At 51.2% G+C, this 15,862-nt stretch overlaps 1 protein-coding gene across 3 annotated transcripts in view; it reads right to left on the bottom strand.

Moving 5' to 3' along the window:
* Positions 1–8,217, bottom strand: part of SALL3 (spalt like transcription factor 3) — a 20,017-nt gene extending 11,800 nt beyond the window's left edge. For all 3 annotated transcript variants that reach the window (XM_073897995.1, XM_073897994.1, XM_025886330.2), the window contains exon 1: positions 8,067–8,217. In XM_073897995.1, the coding sequence (XP_073754096.1) occupies positions 8,067–8,148 (82 nt within the window). In that variant the 5' untranslated portion in view covers positions 8,149–8,217. The remainder of the gene's footprint in view (positions 1–8,066) is intronic.
* Positions 8,218–15,862: the final 7,645 nt, after the last annotated feature.

Consider the following 15,862-nt stretch of genomic DNA (forward strand, 5'->3'; position numbering starts at 1 on the left):
CAGCACAGAGGGAAAGCATCGGCTTCTGATGTGTTCAGAACACAGGGGGACATAAAGTTGTTCTAACTTGCTGTGGCAGCTCTTCTCACTACCACGATTCAATGTGTATGTGCTGAAATGGCAGCATTCGAGTCTTCTTCTTTTTCTTTTTTGAAAACCGCTTTCTCTAACAAGAAAACCCATATGGAAAACTCTGAATGCAGCTCACGGTTTAGAGAACTTCTGACGCCCTTTAACCCTGCCTCGTTTGAAGACAACACTTCTTTGGATGCACAAGCATGCCGCCATCCTGTAGTTAAATTTACATTCTTTAAATTGGCCTTTGTAGTTAAAAATAGAAGTTATTTCACCCATTAGTGAACATGGCTTCAAATTTTTTATTTCAAGGTAAAACCATGTCAGTGAGCCAGTGTAACAACAGGACAACCCTCGAAGGGTGAGGAATTTATTTCCAAAGCAATTGGAAATTCTTTGTGTCTTAAGGGAGGGGGTTTGAAAAACAAGCATTAGAATCATTATCATTATTGTCAAAGTAATTTATTTTCTGCATTCTGACTGTTCAAGGACGGAGAGACCTGGGCTTGTAAACAGGCCAGGGATGAGGCAGGAATTTACAGGGCCCGGCGTCACCAGCACAAGCCAGGAGCCTGCTAGGCACCGCGCCCCGCGACAGCACGCAGGCAGGACCCTCCCTTCCTGGTTAACAAGCACGTCTGGGTCTGGTCTCCGCTCCTCTGGCAAGCGCCCCGCGGATCTGAGCCCGCTGCGTATCCGTGTGAGGAAGAGCTGTGCTGGGAGGAACTCTCCTTGGCTCATGTCATCCGTGGCCCAGCCATGCTTCAAGCTGAATTGGTTCTCCTGAACACGGTCAGGAGGAGGGAAGAGAGGCTGAAAGATAAAGCTGTTTCAGTTTACGAGAGGAAATGTGTAATTAGTTCACAGCTATCCCCACGCTTGCTATTTATACTGAAGATTTTCAGGGTTTCTATCACTGTTCAAATATTCTGGAGCAGGTTCTACAGAAGAAGGAAAATGGGTCCCACAGCGTTTTAGAGAAAGCCTCTAACAAAAGGATAGCTTCGATGGCAGTCTTAAAAATAGATGGATCTTTTTTTTCTTCTCACTAATAAAACACACAGAGAATGTTTACGAAAAATGTTTCTGTTCTTAGGAACAAACCCCTCAGTGTGAGAGGAGTCCCCCAAAAACGGTTTCATTTTTCTCTGTTTTAATTCCTGGTCTGTTACATAATATGCACGGATCATGTTTTCACTATCTGTAAAGGCACACTACGGTCTTCTCAAGAATGACGTGGCAGAAGACAGGCAGGATATTTACACCCGGGATGATCTTTTTAAGGCCACAAATGAAAAGCATTGTTGGAATATATTTAAGAACATCTGAGACATAATGCTTCCTTTAAAAATTTCCAACTACAGCTCCTCGCAAGGCTTTTCAATTTTCTCTCTTGAGGAGTACGGTACCTGGTAAAGTAAAAGCTAAGCGATTACAAACACATAGTAGATGGGTGTTTCATCATTTTGTGTATCAACCTCAAATGCTCACGGTTACTCTGCTACACTTTTGCTACCTATTTTTAATTCCCTACAATTAACAAAAGGAGAAGCAGAACTAGTTCAGTATGGGAGAAGGGATGTTCACTTTTCCACTTTAATTAGTAACCATAAAATGCCACATGGGTCTGTAGGAAAGGAAAAGGTACTTTCTGCTTTGCCTTTACCATCCCTTAAAAATCTAGAAAGCATTTTTCAAGTTTTCCTAAATTGTTAGGAGACACTTATTTTCTTGCAAATTAATTCTTTTTAACTCCTTATGATAGCACTGAATCCCATAAAGAAAGATGAATTATCACATACTGAGCCCAAGCTGTGAAACAGGAGGAGACAAATAGAGACCCCTACTGTGTTTAACAATGTAGAAGAAATTCCAGACGCAATAGAGAAATTTTGTCCTTTTCCCCAACCTCCAAGCTTGTGCGCACGGAGCTGAACAGTGGAGGGCACTCTTGTTATGCTGAACGCCGGCACTGACCGGCACGCGGGCTCTCTTCGACTCAGTGGCCCACATCTCAAATTTGTTAAGTAACGACCACCTGTGGCACAGCCACCAAATGTCTTCTGTTTAAAACATTTGCAGCTTCTAATCTGTGTGGTGAAGCACTAGGGAGGGAAACACTGTTTCCTTTATGGACACATGCAGATGGAAGCAGCCACAGCACACACTGGTTTTAACTCGGCCCCAACGCCGCGTCACATAGTAAGATGGGGGTCGCACTCCAGGCTGGAACAGCAGCTCCTTCGGTGGGATGCCGTGTGGCAGGCGCACCCGGGACAAAAACACATACATCACTATCCATGCCCACACACGCCAACACTCCCGAAATGGGTCAGCGATGCAAGCCATCCCCACCCAAATTTGGTGAGGAGTGAAAAACAAGGTTTGCGCAGGGTCCCTTTTGCTTCAGATGAGGATGGTCTCAAGTCCGACCTGACACATGCCGTTCCACAGCGTGCCTCCTGGCGGGGGGGGGCTACGCTACTACTCTCGCCCACGCCAGTCAGTTTTCAAATCCACTGTACATAAAACAAATAAATACGCGCAGCCACTTAGACGTACAAACACACCTGTGTCCAAACAGCCAGAGAAGCAGGAACTGCACTGTGTCCAGGAGCGAGGCTCTGATGAACTGTAACCGCCTTGTACTCGGGCTCAGGTTATGACATCACTTCCATTATTTGTCAGCACTTTACCGCGAAGTTTACACATATGCACAAAATCATCTGGGGAAAGCCACTGCCCTGGGTTGGTGAAGCCCGCAGCTCTGCACATATAGGAGCCGCACAATGGAATTACCAAACGGTGCTGAGAAGAGGTCACTCTCGAAAGGAGGACCAGGGAAGCCGGTGAACGCAGACCAAGTGCCACAGCACCTGCAGGGTTAATTAAACAGTTCAAGATGTAATAGCCACACAAAAGAAACCCGTTCTCTCTTCTTGAAGAACTATAAACACTTGTGCTGAACGAGATGGGCATTTGATAAGCCGTGCAGCACGGAGCCGACTCGTGGGTCTCTAGTTAACACTCAGACTCAGTGTTAACACTTAATAGAACAGTGTTGAGTCCTGTTGCCAAGGTCAACAGCGCAGATGCACTAATTGTATTATGAGCTTGACATCTAGTGGCCACCCCTGGCAGGGCAAAGCAGGCAAAGGTTAAATCAGCAAGGCCTGTCACGGCGCCTCTAACTACCCACCTTCGGGGAGAGCCAGGCGGAAGCTCCCACACTCCACAACCCTACCTTCCAGAGACCTCAGGCCAGGCCCGGCTCGGCGCTGGGCGGCCAGACGCTTTCCGGCAAAGCAGGGGGCAGGGAGCCACATGGTCGGCCTGGCCAAACCGGGGGTGACTGGAAAGGGCAGGCCCACGGACGACAGGATTTAGACCCCGGGCTGGTGCCCGGCAGGTCTCTGGTGGACGGTTCTGCCACTGGGGCCCCTTTAATTAACAAACATATCAATCTTAATCTCTCACATAAACAGAGCCCATTACGTTATTTCATTATTTCAATTAATATTTTACACTTTCTGTAACATGACTTGACCTATTTGCTTGGAAATCACACTGACAGTTAACTACAGTTTAAGTCATTAAAGTGTCCAAATTACAAGAGAAAAATCTGAGCTCGGGGCTTTTTTCAAATATAGAGGTTTATATAAAGTAATATCAAAACACTCAATTTTACATAGATTTTACTTATGTCTGATTTTGTATGAAATGTGAAGCAACTTAGCACACACTGACATTACAAACCTGTCCCAGGACTAGCAGGATTAGATCACATCTTTACAAGACGAAGTAAGATATTTTGGTCTTATTCTGGCAACTAGTCAAGAAAATCATGTGGGAAAATAAAAACTAACAACATAAAATAACAAACCCTTCCTGTTGTAAATATTATGCAAAAAGTATCCTCCTTGAAACTATTTTGCAACGTTAAAAGATGGTGCCTAATGTCATCAGCAGTTAAGACTTGTTTTACTTAAAAAAACAAAAACAAAAACAAACACACCAAAACACCCTGCGTCAATTCTCACACTTAAGAATGCTAAATTCCAAATGATGTTCAGCACACACAACGGACACCTTGGCTGCTGCTTTGCTGAATTCCGCCTCCCCACCCCGCCCCAATGTTCTCAGAGCTACCTTGAGATGAATGGTAAAGCCTCTTAGAGACTGCGGTTGAAAATGAAATCTGACCCACTTTTGCCTGCTTTTGCCATCATCTTGTATACAAAAAAATAATCAGCTTGCTAAGTAATTCCTGCTGTTGGTACATGCCTTCTTCTTTTTCTGGCTCTGAACAGATCTAAAAATATTGGATTATGCATGTGTTGTGGAAGTTTAAAATGTACATAAAAACCCCCTAACTGCTACAGAATCAGTTCTTTCTCTGTAAGGTGGGAATTGGCATGCTTTTTGTTGACCACCAAATGATGCATTTTTAAATAGGTTAAGTTTTTAAAATGTTATTTTAAAAATAAATATTTGCAAATTCTTCTTCTCCTCCCCTGCCCCCCTTAGTTACTTTTCACCTTTCATGTTTCAGAGAAAACAATCTGCCTACGAATGGTAGAAAGTGGCTTCTGTATTGTTTGCTTTTGGAATGCTGAATTGTAAATGTGTGCAGTGTGGGCTGGGGGGGGGGTACTCAAGGCAAACCATGCATATACAGATAAAAGAAAAAAGATCCCTTCACCGAGGGCTGGTGGCCTTCTTTCCCTTAATTTAAACAAAGTCTGTGAATACCACTGGTAAATTCTTAAATCACATGCTCACCACATTTAAAAGGATTTTTAAGATAGCCATACGACTGTAAGTTGGCAAAAATAAAAACACACTTTGAAACAATTAGTGCTAACAAACAAAATACAGGATGGCAAATTGTTTTAAATTATAATATCCTTTTGTTCTTCCTTAAATACATATTTTCTTTCTAACGACAATAAAATACATCTTTATTAAGTTGTATTTTATACAACAAAGGACAGCAATATCACACTTTTTTAAAGTTCTTAGTAGGAGTGTAAGTGCTGTTCTGTCAGAAGTTTTAATTAATTTTTCTTAGAACAAAAATATTCAGCTGGCTCAAAAGATTTCATTATCCGTGGCATATATTTAACTGAATTGTAAAGCTGCATCACTTTACTTCTAATTTTTCAGAAACAGGAATGAGATAATTTGCAATTTTAAATGATAGTTCTTACAGGGAAAGTAAGTCTCAGGCATCCTTCAAATAAATTTTACAACAGGATGACTTTAGAACTTAACACCAACCACTGTTACTTCTTCTCATTTTAGATACGTCATATTTCATTTCTTCCATGATGAGATTTGGGTAACACTGATGCTATTTTTGGATAGCTATGATTTCACTGCTTGCCTAAAAACCAAAGCCTGAGAAATAGTCCTATTTTTTTAAAGAACTAATCTCTTTTTACTATAAATTAATGTGACTGTGCTCCTCTGCTCTCCCCATATTGTACTAAAAATTGTAAGTGTTTTTCATGGCATTATCAACAGCCTTCAATTTTACTTCATGCATCTACTGCTTTAATTAATGTCACGCCCAAACTGATACAAAAGAACTATTTACTTTGTCTCTAAAACACTGTAAACTAACTTAGCTCTCTTATAACTTCATGCACTGTCTGTTTCTTTCCATTGCATTTAACAAATTTACAATTTTCAGAATATCTGATTCATGCTGGAGTAAGGGAGTTTTCAGGACCCTTCCTCTTAAAAAAATATTCTAGTTATCTTACTAATAACGATCAGCACGACAAAGTAATACATCCACGAGCATTCCTTGAGTGAACGGAGAACAGAGTATCTTTTATACTCCATGAACAATCAGCTTCAGAATAATTAAATCAGAAAGAACTATTTTTTAAATAGTTTGCCTAAAGTACCTTTAAAACAATCCAGGAAACATACTACTTGACTAAGGCTCAGCCCCAGACAGGCTATTTCTGGCCTGTTGCAAAATATGATCAGGAACTGTGGCAATATCTTGATTACAATTCCCAACGACTGTGAAAAACCCAAGCTCGACAAACTTTAATCCTACGATGGGTAAAAACAAAAAACAAAAAACAAAAAACAAAACCTGAATACGTTTCACCTCTAAATAAATTCAGTAACAAGAGAAATTCAAAAGAGAACTTGTAAATAATTTACTCCATCTTAGGTTTTCAAATATAGGCTACATATCCCTCAACATGTTTACACTATTAGGCTCACCATGCTCACATTTCTGACGTGAAATTAAAAATGAATAGCAGGGCCTCAGCTTGTTAATTGTTAAATACAAGGGGTTTTACTCTATTAATTAAAATATGCTTTAATAAAAGGAGACATTGCACATTTTGATAACGACCCTACAAAGCTGAGAAGTATTTACATTGTTGCATTTTGGGGCGGCTGTGAAAGCCGATTTTAAGCTATTCAGGAGCCACAATAATAAAGCTTTAAAATTCCTCACTGGGATGCAATGTAGTTCTTTTGAAGGAAAGACTGTCTTTCTCATTCGGCAGAAATAAATCCATTCATTTGATCATGTAGTCATTGAGGGCAATACAAAACAAACCAAGTGTGAGAAATTCTATGTGATGAAGTAAACAAAACAAAAAAAAATCCATTTCCATGACAAAAAGATTCTTTGTCCTTAATCTACCCACCATATGCAAGCGTTTCTTTTTAGCATATCTGCTGTTCTAATCTTGGGTGACTAGGCTACAGATAAGACTCCCTACCTCCACAGCGACAAAAAGACCCTAACGAGTTCACTAATTTTATTTAATTCATTAATTCCCACCGTGTTATAAGCATTTTCTCCCTTTCCCCATTCCGACGTGGACACATACCTGCTTTGCCAAACTTTACAACAGCGTGTGATAAACTCTTAAACTCCTTTTTTTTTTTTTTTTGCACCGAGTCTCACGGTAAAAAGATGCGTCTCTGCCTCGAAACAACTTACAATGGGTTAATCAAAAAAGTTGGCCGGCCTGTTTTTTCCAGGAGCTACGGTCGGAGCTCCGCGCGGCTCCGGCGACCCGCGCTCCGGCCGCCCCTGGCGCACCCTGGGGACCTGCAGACGCGCGGGCGGCAAAGCGCAGCCCGGCCGGTCCCCCGCTCTCCAGCCTCCAACTTCCGCGGCTCCTACCTTCCCTTAGGGATGCGGAGGGAGCTCCTGGCAGCCTACAGGCTGCAGAGGTGCCTGCGGCACATCCAACAGAACAGGAAAGGCCCGAGGAAACTTGGAGCCACCAGAAACGTGCCGGGTCCTACCGCGTGCAAGGACCACCCCCACGCCGCGGCGGGGCTCAGCCGGCTTAATTCCCAAGGCGGCCATTAGAAAGGCCAGGCGACACTGACTTCCTACTCGCCTCGGAACGGGATCCGGGCTCGTCGGCGCGCCGGGACCTCGCGGGCCTCACGGCCCTCGGGGCACACGAGGCGGCCGACAGCCGGCCGCGGTGGGGGGCAGGCCGGGGGTCAGGCAGCGGCCCCGCTCCGAGCGCGCACCGCCCCGAGGCCGGGCTCCGAACAAAGCTAACCGGGCGGCGGCCTCCCCGGCCCGCGTCCGGCTGTAGGTGAGCTCCGGACGCGTCCCCGCTGCCGCGCTGGCCCGGGGGTCGCGCGGTCGCCGAGGCCGGGCCCAGCGTCCGCGCTCAGGGGCCCAGGGAGGGCATCGCGGAGTCGGCGGCGCGGCCCCCTGCGCCCCCCCCCCAACCCGCCTGCCCCGGCAGCTCGGGCCCCCAGCCGGCCCGAGCCCCGGCGCGTCAGCGCGCTGCGCCCCAACTCGGAGCAGCCAAACCAACTTTACTTGCCCGCAACTCCGCGCCGCGCGCTCCGGGGAGGACCGGGGTTCCTGCTGCTGGCCTGCCGGGGCCGGGCACCACGCACCGGCTCTGGGACCAGCAGTTCCCCCAGCCCGCGGCGTCCCGCGCCCGACCCCCGCCGACCAGACCCCCGCGGCCCCTCACCGTGCTCGGGAGCCCCGTCCGGCGGCGGCAGCTCTTCGTCCGACTTGAGGTGCTGGGGCTTGGCCTGCTTGCGCCGAGACATAGTGCTAGCGGCGCGCGGGCCCCGAGCGGGACATCGGCATCAGCGGGGCGGCCGGCGGGGACGACACGGGGCGCGGGGCGCGGGGCGCGGGCGGCGGCGGCTGCGCGGGCCGCGCATGGGGCTGAGCAATTAGGCTGGTGAATAATGCATGGCCATTAGCGGCGGGCCGCGCCGATTGGCCGGTCTCCAGCGGACTCGGCGGCCTATGCAAATGAGGCCGCGCTCGCAATTAGCGGCCGCGCGGGGCGAGGGGCGCCTGCGGGACCCGGCGCGGCGGCGCTCACATCTCGGCCCAGGCGGCCCGGCGGCTCGGCGCGGGCGCTCCTCGGGGCCCGGGGCGGCGGGCGCGGGGTGCGGCGGCCGCGCTGCCCAAGACGCAGGCGGCAAACTTTGGCGGCGTCCGCGCGGCGCCGTCTCCACCGGCGCGCCGGGCTCGCCCCTTTATAGAGAGTCTGCGCCGCCGCCCGCGCCCCGCGCGCGCCCCCCCGCCGCCCGGCCGCCCCTCCCGGAGCGAGCGGCCGCGGGCAGGGCTCCGGCCCGGCGCCTTTGTCTCGCCGGCCCGCTCGGGCGCCGCGCCGCCTGCGCTCCGGGCGCGCAGGGTCGGGCGGCCGGCCGGCTCGGCTCCTCGGCGGCGGGTCTCGCTCGGCACGCTGGCCGCGCTCAGGCTCAGGTGCCCCTGTCTGCGGACCGTCTCTCCTCTCCGGGCTCGCGTCCCCTCCGCGGGCTCCGCCGGCGGCCGGCCGGCTCCGAGGCTCGCGGCCGGAGCGGAGCGGAGTGCGCACGCCGGGGTGGCGGGACTTCGGCAAGACCAACTTTCCGGTTCGGAAGCGGCGCGGGCCGCGCGGCTCCTCCCCTCCCCTCCCCGCGCCCCCCTCCCCTCCGTCCCCCTGTCTCCCCGCCCCCCCGGGCCCCTCCGACTCGGAGCGCCCGCCCCGCCCGCCGGGCCTCCCCGCCGCCAGCGGCTCCTTAAATCCAACGGGAGGGAGGGGACGGCGGGGCTCCGGTGTACCCCCCCACTAGCTCCCCTTCCCGACGGGTGCCGGGCCTGGGCGTATGCGGAGTGGGCAGGGGGCGCAAGGTGCCCCGAGGCCACGCGACTCAAAGTTCCAAGTCCACGAAAGTCCCGCGCGCGGTCCGCTGCGTTCTAGGGCTTTCGGGAGTGACTCGGGGGGGTAGGTCAGGGGGTCACGCGCGTCTGGCCCGGCCCCGCACCCTCGGGCGGCCGGCGCGGCGCGCTCCCGCACACCCACCCACCCTTCGCCCGCGCTCACACGCACGCGCCCTCGCACCGCGCGCGCACCCCACCGCCCCGGTGCACACGCGCGCTCGCCCACTCCCGCGTGCTCACTCTCGCGCGTGTCCTCGGTCCCAGAGCGGCCACCAGGATGTGCCCCAGGCCCTGGCGCCGCCGTGCCCGCCCCTGTGCGCCCCTTGTCCCAGTTTGTCTTTTTTCATTTCCTAAATTTCTTATTTTTGTCCTCACATGTGGCCCTGTGTGGTACGAAGCTTTGGTACAGATGGCCTCCCCAGTGTCGTGCGCTGGGGGGAAGCGGGCGGCGACTCGCCAGCCCCGAACGCACTGAGGGCTGCGAGCTCCTCGCGTGGCTGGGGGTGGGGCTCTGCCTGGCTGCGGGACCCCCCCCCCACGGGATGTACCCCGACCCTGAGCTGCTCGCCCGCCTCTCCACGGGCTTCTTTTCCGTTCTAGAATCTTCTCGCTTCCCAGCCTGCGTTCTCTCGCCCGACTCTAATTGTGTAAGTTTCACGAAGCAACAGCTTTGGGCTCCAGGATGCGCAGGAAAATCAGAGAGAGGAAGGAAGCGCACAGGTCGGCATCGCCTCCAAAGAACCCCCGCCACCACATTTGTCCCCCCACAAAAACAAAAAACAACCCTTAAGGTTGGTTTTGTTTTGCTTTTTAGTGGCGGGCGTAATCATTAAGGCGATTTTGGTTTTGAAAAGGAAAAAAAATGACAAATAAAAGATGTTTGAAGTGTAGAGTTCTTCGCCCCACACCACGCTTTTATGGAGAAGCTCGGCGGGGGGAGGGGGGGGAACATCCTTATATCGCCATTACCCTGTGAACTTTCGCAAATGCTGCGAGCATTTTGGGGATGCTCTTGCATCCGGCACAGGGGCTCTTGGCTGTGAAAAGTTTGCAGCCAGCGGCCGGGGCTTTGGGGCAAGCGGGGCCAGGAACTTTCCCGGGGAAAAAGGGGCAAAGAGAAGCGGGGGTAGGGGGAGAAGAAGGGAACGTGTGTTGGTGAGGACTGGGCGGTTGTAGCGAATGGAAGTTTCTTTCAGAATTTACAGGACCGGCCAGAGTTGGGTGAAGTTGCTAAGCTGCTGCTGAAAGGTAGATTTCGGTGATGTCTTTCTAGAAGAGAAAGAACGCAAAAACAATCATCGGTGGGTTAGACCCCAGGTTAAAGGTGCACTGCTTTTTGGGATCTGGTTAATTTTCTCCCCCCCTTCTTTTTTTTTTTAATCCACACTTTAAGAAGAAGAAGCAAATGTAGGTTCCCGCAGCGTCCGAAGCCTTTCAGAGGAAGCCCGAGCCCGGCTCCCCCGCAGCCTCCTGGCCCCCATGGCACCGACTCCTCCTCTTTGGGTTACTTGGCGCGCGCCGACCCCCACCTTTTTTGTTCTTAAGGCCATTCGTCCTCTCCCCCTGCCCCCAACCTTTCTCCAGCACACTGGCACGGTATCCCTAGGTCTTTATGGGACTTCCAAATGCAGCTGTTTAATTTTTGTTAACTTGCTTTGCATTTTCTACGAGGTGTGGTCTTGGAGAGGATCTTTTAGGTGCCTCCAGTGGAGGCAAATCTGAGACCCCTGCCCTTTATCTGTAAGAAGCAAACCCTCAGATTGCAGAGGTGTCGCGCAAGTCGTGCCGAGCTTTGTAAGGGGGAAGGTGCAGCGGGCTGTGCTTGGCGCTGTGGTGGACACAGGGGCTCTCACAGTGAGCGGGCGCGAACGCAGGACTCGGAGCTGCACCGGCCCGACATGCCGGGTATGGGCTCAGGTCCCGCCCGGGCGTGCAGGGTGCGGTGGGCTGGGGGAAGTCGCAGGCTCCATACCGTCCTCCGCGCGTACTGCGCTGGGATTTCGTTGAGAAAATAGAGCAGACTTGGAAGAAAGGGTCAGGGAGGATATGAAACGATAACCTTCGCAAATTCCCTGCCAGTGCTAAAATGGTGCAGATCAGTGAATCTGTGGCACACCCTTTTAAAAATCGACTGGGGTAAACAGGATCAATATATATTTTTTAAAAGGTCGAAAGCAAAAGGCGCATTACCTCCTCACTTACCTGTTCTGCCTTCCTTGCCTCTCTCCACTGAGATCTGAAACTTTTCTTTAATTGTTTTCATTCAGTGCAGCAAGTTTTAATGAAAGCATATGCATTTTGAGTCATGACAATAGATTTACTGTGAGGTGACAGCGTGTCAACAGCATATTTTCACAGATGAGGGACAAGATTATCCTTCAGTCGTGCCTAGATTAAGGGCAACCACGGGAATGTGCACCCGAGGTGCGGACACCGACTCATGCATGCAGAACACATAGACTTACCATCACATGACCACTGCCTATTAAAATATTGTAATACCTAAATACTATTGCAAAAACAAAAGTTGCTTTTTTTCTCTATAATTAAATCTAATTTGTTAATTGTCTTTCCTCTTGCAATGTTGTTTTCATCTTATGAGGCGACATGTTATTATTTTGTCTGCTTAATAATATTATTTACAAATTAATACTGTAGATTTTACATTAGTGGAACATATAATTAGATGTTTGATTTAATTTGTATCATTTATTCAGATAAAACAGAAAGCCTATCTGCAAGATGGATTTGACAAGGGGAGGTTGAAGAGTTGGTTCTATTTCAACATCCCAGCTTAGGGAAGCTACCTGGTTCTCCATCCACAAAGCACATTTTTACCTGAGGTGCATTTGGTACTTTATCATGTGCTTATTTCCCTAGCCACTTAATACAGAAAAAGTATTAAAGTATTACAGCTTTATCTCCTGTCCCCTCCCAAATCAAAGTTCTCGCCACTGGCCTTCACTCCCTTGTCTCTGGTTCCTCCACCCCCAACTTTTGTTTTAGGTCCTTGCCGTTAAATCCAGCATGATTTTGTGTCTTTAATGCTGTGACAAGTGACCGCTAATTGGTTCTCACTTGAGCAAAGATATTACCATACTAATATTATTATTGGTAAGAAGAGGTAATTGATAACACCACCTGCCACTCTGGAGTAGTCACAATGATAAATGTTTCCATCAACAGGAAATCTGTGCCTGGTGCACCACAGCCCAACGCAAACAGCATGTCAAGTGCCAATTATAAAGATGTTGCTTTTCTGTTACAGTGTGGGGCGCTAGGAAACATGTAGCCCCAAATTATATTTATGGCTTTTTGAAAAGGCTTTTTTTCCCCAAGCTTCTTGCTCACCCACTTGAAGATAACTTCCCCTTAAAAAAAAAAAAATGTTCTCTTTAAATAAACCAATACACAACTCACTAACCCCGCCCGCATTCCACTCAGCTCCTGCTGTCACCCTCTTGGCTTTCAAAGCTATTGAGGTAACTGTGTCGAAATTTTTAATAGATGGGAGCCAAGAGCATAGTATATAAATCCATCCAGATCTGTGTGCTTCCTAGCATCTTGTACATTACAGGATGGCTTACTACCTCAGCAGGAGGCATCCCAGGCAAACATTTCGTGGCTTTTTATGTCTTGCAGACAAACATCAGTGCATGGCCATCCATCTTCACACTCAGGGATGCAAACGATATGAAAGCACTTCTCTTGTGACCCTTGAACTGTGTACCCGGGCTGCATATAGACCTAGGAGGGGCACTTCAGCGTGTATGGTGACATAAATAATGCTGAAACTTTGGCTCCCTTGCTTACAGGGAAGCTCAAACGATTATTATTAGCTTGCATTATTAGATGCAGGCCTCAAAAGGCGAAATCAGCTATTGATAATTGCAAGAAGTATACAGCAGCTACTGTATCGATCGGCTTGTCCCTATTCCCCTGGTATGGGAGAGATAAGAAGACTCAGTCTTTAGTGCAATATAATTTCTTTTGACCTATCTGCTTGCTACAGACTTATGATGAATAGCCAGAGTGGTTAAAGTCCTTTATCACGAAAGTTACCCCTTGATATAATATTGATTCTTTATAACTAGCTCCAAACACAAAAATCAAACTGTCCACTTGACCATCATCATCATCAATATCATCACAAAGCCTCTGGAATAAAGATCAGCACCAGCCTGAAAACGCTTTCTGTAATCTTACCAGCTAATCTTTATTTGCTGATGATGGAAAGAAGGGAGGGAGCAAGAGGCAGAGTGCGCGGAACGTCACTCGGACGAACACTGTATTTATATGCGTCCGTATGTTAGGCCCACACGCGGCGGCCGCTCCTCGTCGGCACCCGCGGTCAGCGTGGCCAGCCTCCGCAGGGCTCGGCCTCTCCACCCACACCCGCAGGAATCGGGGCGCCGGGAGGCCCGGGGGTCGGGGAGAGACTGAGGGTCTCCAGGCGAGCTGTCTGACGTTAGAGACGGAAGGAGACCCACGGCCTCCTGCTTTTTCAAACCAATGTCACACGTCCTTGGCGCTCGGCCGGCTGCGCGCGCGGGGAGCAGAGCGCACGCCGGGTGGGCTCGCGGGCGCGGAGGGGCCGCGCCTGGAGGCGCACATCAAAGGCCGCCATGCAATTGGTGTGCATTTCCCCCAATTAACGGCATTTCCTGCCCCCTCCCCCCGCTGCCCCGCCCCCGCGCCGGCCCGGCCGCCGGGGCGCAGCGTTGAACGTTCCCCGCGAGCGTGCGTGTGTCCCCGCAGGCGCTGCTGGACGCCCAGGCCCCTTCCCCACCGAGTTTCGGGCGCCTTTTGGAGGGGAGGAGCTTAGGGGTGCCGGCGGGTACGCAGGCAGGACCCCACAACTTCTGAGTCCTGGAACCTCCTGTGCCCGGGGTCCGCACCTATACGCTTCGATTCTGGTCTCCACGCGCGGCTGTCTTCAGAGATCCCTTCACCGGACACCCCCGCCCCAACCCCTCCCTCCCGCATTTCTGCAACCCTCAGCCACAGCCGGTGGGAGGGGGGGTGTAAAAAGGACGTGGCCACAGCGCGGGGCCTCCCCTCCCCATCCTCCGCGGTCTCCTAATTAGCGCCGCGGGGGCTGGGGGCACGAGGGTGCCCCCCTCCGGTCTGGATTCCACCCAGTTTGTAGGACAAAGCCACGCTGCGGCCCCACTCCGGGCGGGCCTGCCTCGGGGGAGGCCCGGGGGCTGGGGGGGGGGCCGGGGGGGGGGGGGGGCGGGGGTCCCGCCAGGTGGGGCGGGGCGCCGTCGGCGTCTGGCTGGAGGAGGCCACTACCCCAGGGCGCGCACCGCCCCCTTCGCGCCCACCCCGAGGCCCAGGCTCTAGGGGCGCCCCCCACCCCCACCGCTTTGGCGCCGACTCCTCCACGCGGGGCCTCTTCGCTTGATTGCAGCCTGGGGGCGTCTTGGACGAAACCGCACGAGTGATTTCGTGACCCTCCGCGCCGCCCCTCAGTCGTCCTGGAGCCTTGAGAGGAGTACTGGCCTGGGCCCGGGGACGTCGCATCCCGAGTGGCCCCAAGCAGGCTCCTCCTGCTTTCCTGCCCCGTGGGGGCAGCGGGCGCAGGCCGAACTGCAGTGGGCGTGAGAGCTGCGGGACCACCCCCTGTCCCCGGCCCGGGTACGTCCAGTTCACTGACAGCGCGGGAGGCACCCTCTCCCCGTTTCCTTGGCTGGAGCGCACACCCGCTCTTCCCAACATGTTCAAAGAAGTTTTAGAAAAGCAGGCACAACTTTGATGTGACTGTTCCCATCGGTCTTGGCTTTCTCATTATCACAAATGTCATTTGCTTTGGCTCTGAGCTCTGCAAAAGCACAGAGCTGAAATTCTGCAGAAGGCCGGGCCTGTGGGCCAGGCGCTCACCCAGAGTCCTTGAACCACTGTGATGGGGACAAAGGCAATCAGGTGCTGGGGTCCTGCTCTTGTTCCAGGATGAATGTCTTCACTATGAACTAATGCACTGGGCTATTAGCAGAACAAATCTTTCAGGCTGTCCTGGCAGGTCAGCCACAGGAGAGGAGGAATATCATACAGATTAGCTTCAGTTCACATTCTCCAGAAAAAAAACAAGGAAAAGAAAAACCTCTCGACAGCAGAAGGAACCGTCCGTCTCCTAATCAAGCCATGCAATATGATTTGATTAGCTAAATAAATAAGCAGGTATGTCAGACACGGGGGCCATCACGCCTGGCTTCCCTAGCAGGATGGCTGAGCGGGAGGTGTCTCTCTACCTTAGTGAGACCCTGTTGGGGGTAAAGGAGGACAGCTTTCAGGATTCAAGAGCTTACACATGCCACCTGCGTGCTGGCCATTTCTGCATTGGGAGCCACTGCTGAACAGTTTTGCTTAATAACGTCTTCTGTGCCTTGAACTGCATATGTTTGATTCATCCAGACTTTTCTGTTTGCAATCAGATTGGAGGAAGTGATGCAGAGCTCCTGCATGAAAGGAGGTCCTCCCTGCCCTCCAGTGAAGGGGGTACACTGTCCCCAAAGACACGGATTTTCTTGGAAAGTTAAAAAGAAATCTTTTATAACAATTTTGATCACTGGGTGAAAAGTGGATTTGCCTCAAGTCTGGAAATGT

This window comes from Callorhinus ursinus, unplaced genomic scaffold (genome assembly GCF_003265705.2).
Source record: "Callorhinus ursinus isolate GAN/ISIS: 27379988/994484 unplaced genomic scaffold, GSC_fseal_2.0 scaffold11, whole genome shotgun sequence".
NCBI lineage: Eukaryota > Metazoa > Chordata > Mammalia > Carnivora > Otariidae > Callorhinus > Callorhinus ursinus.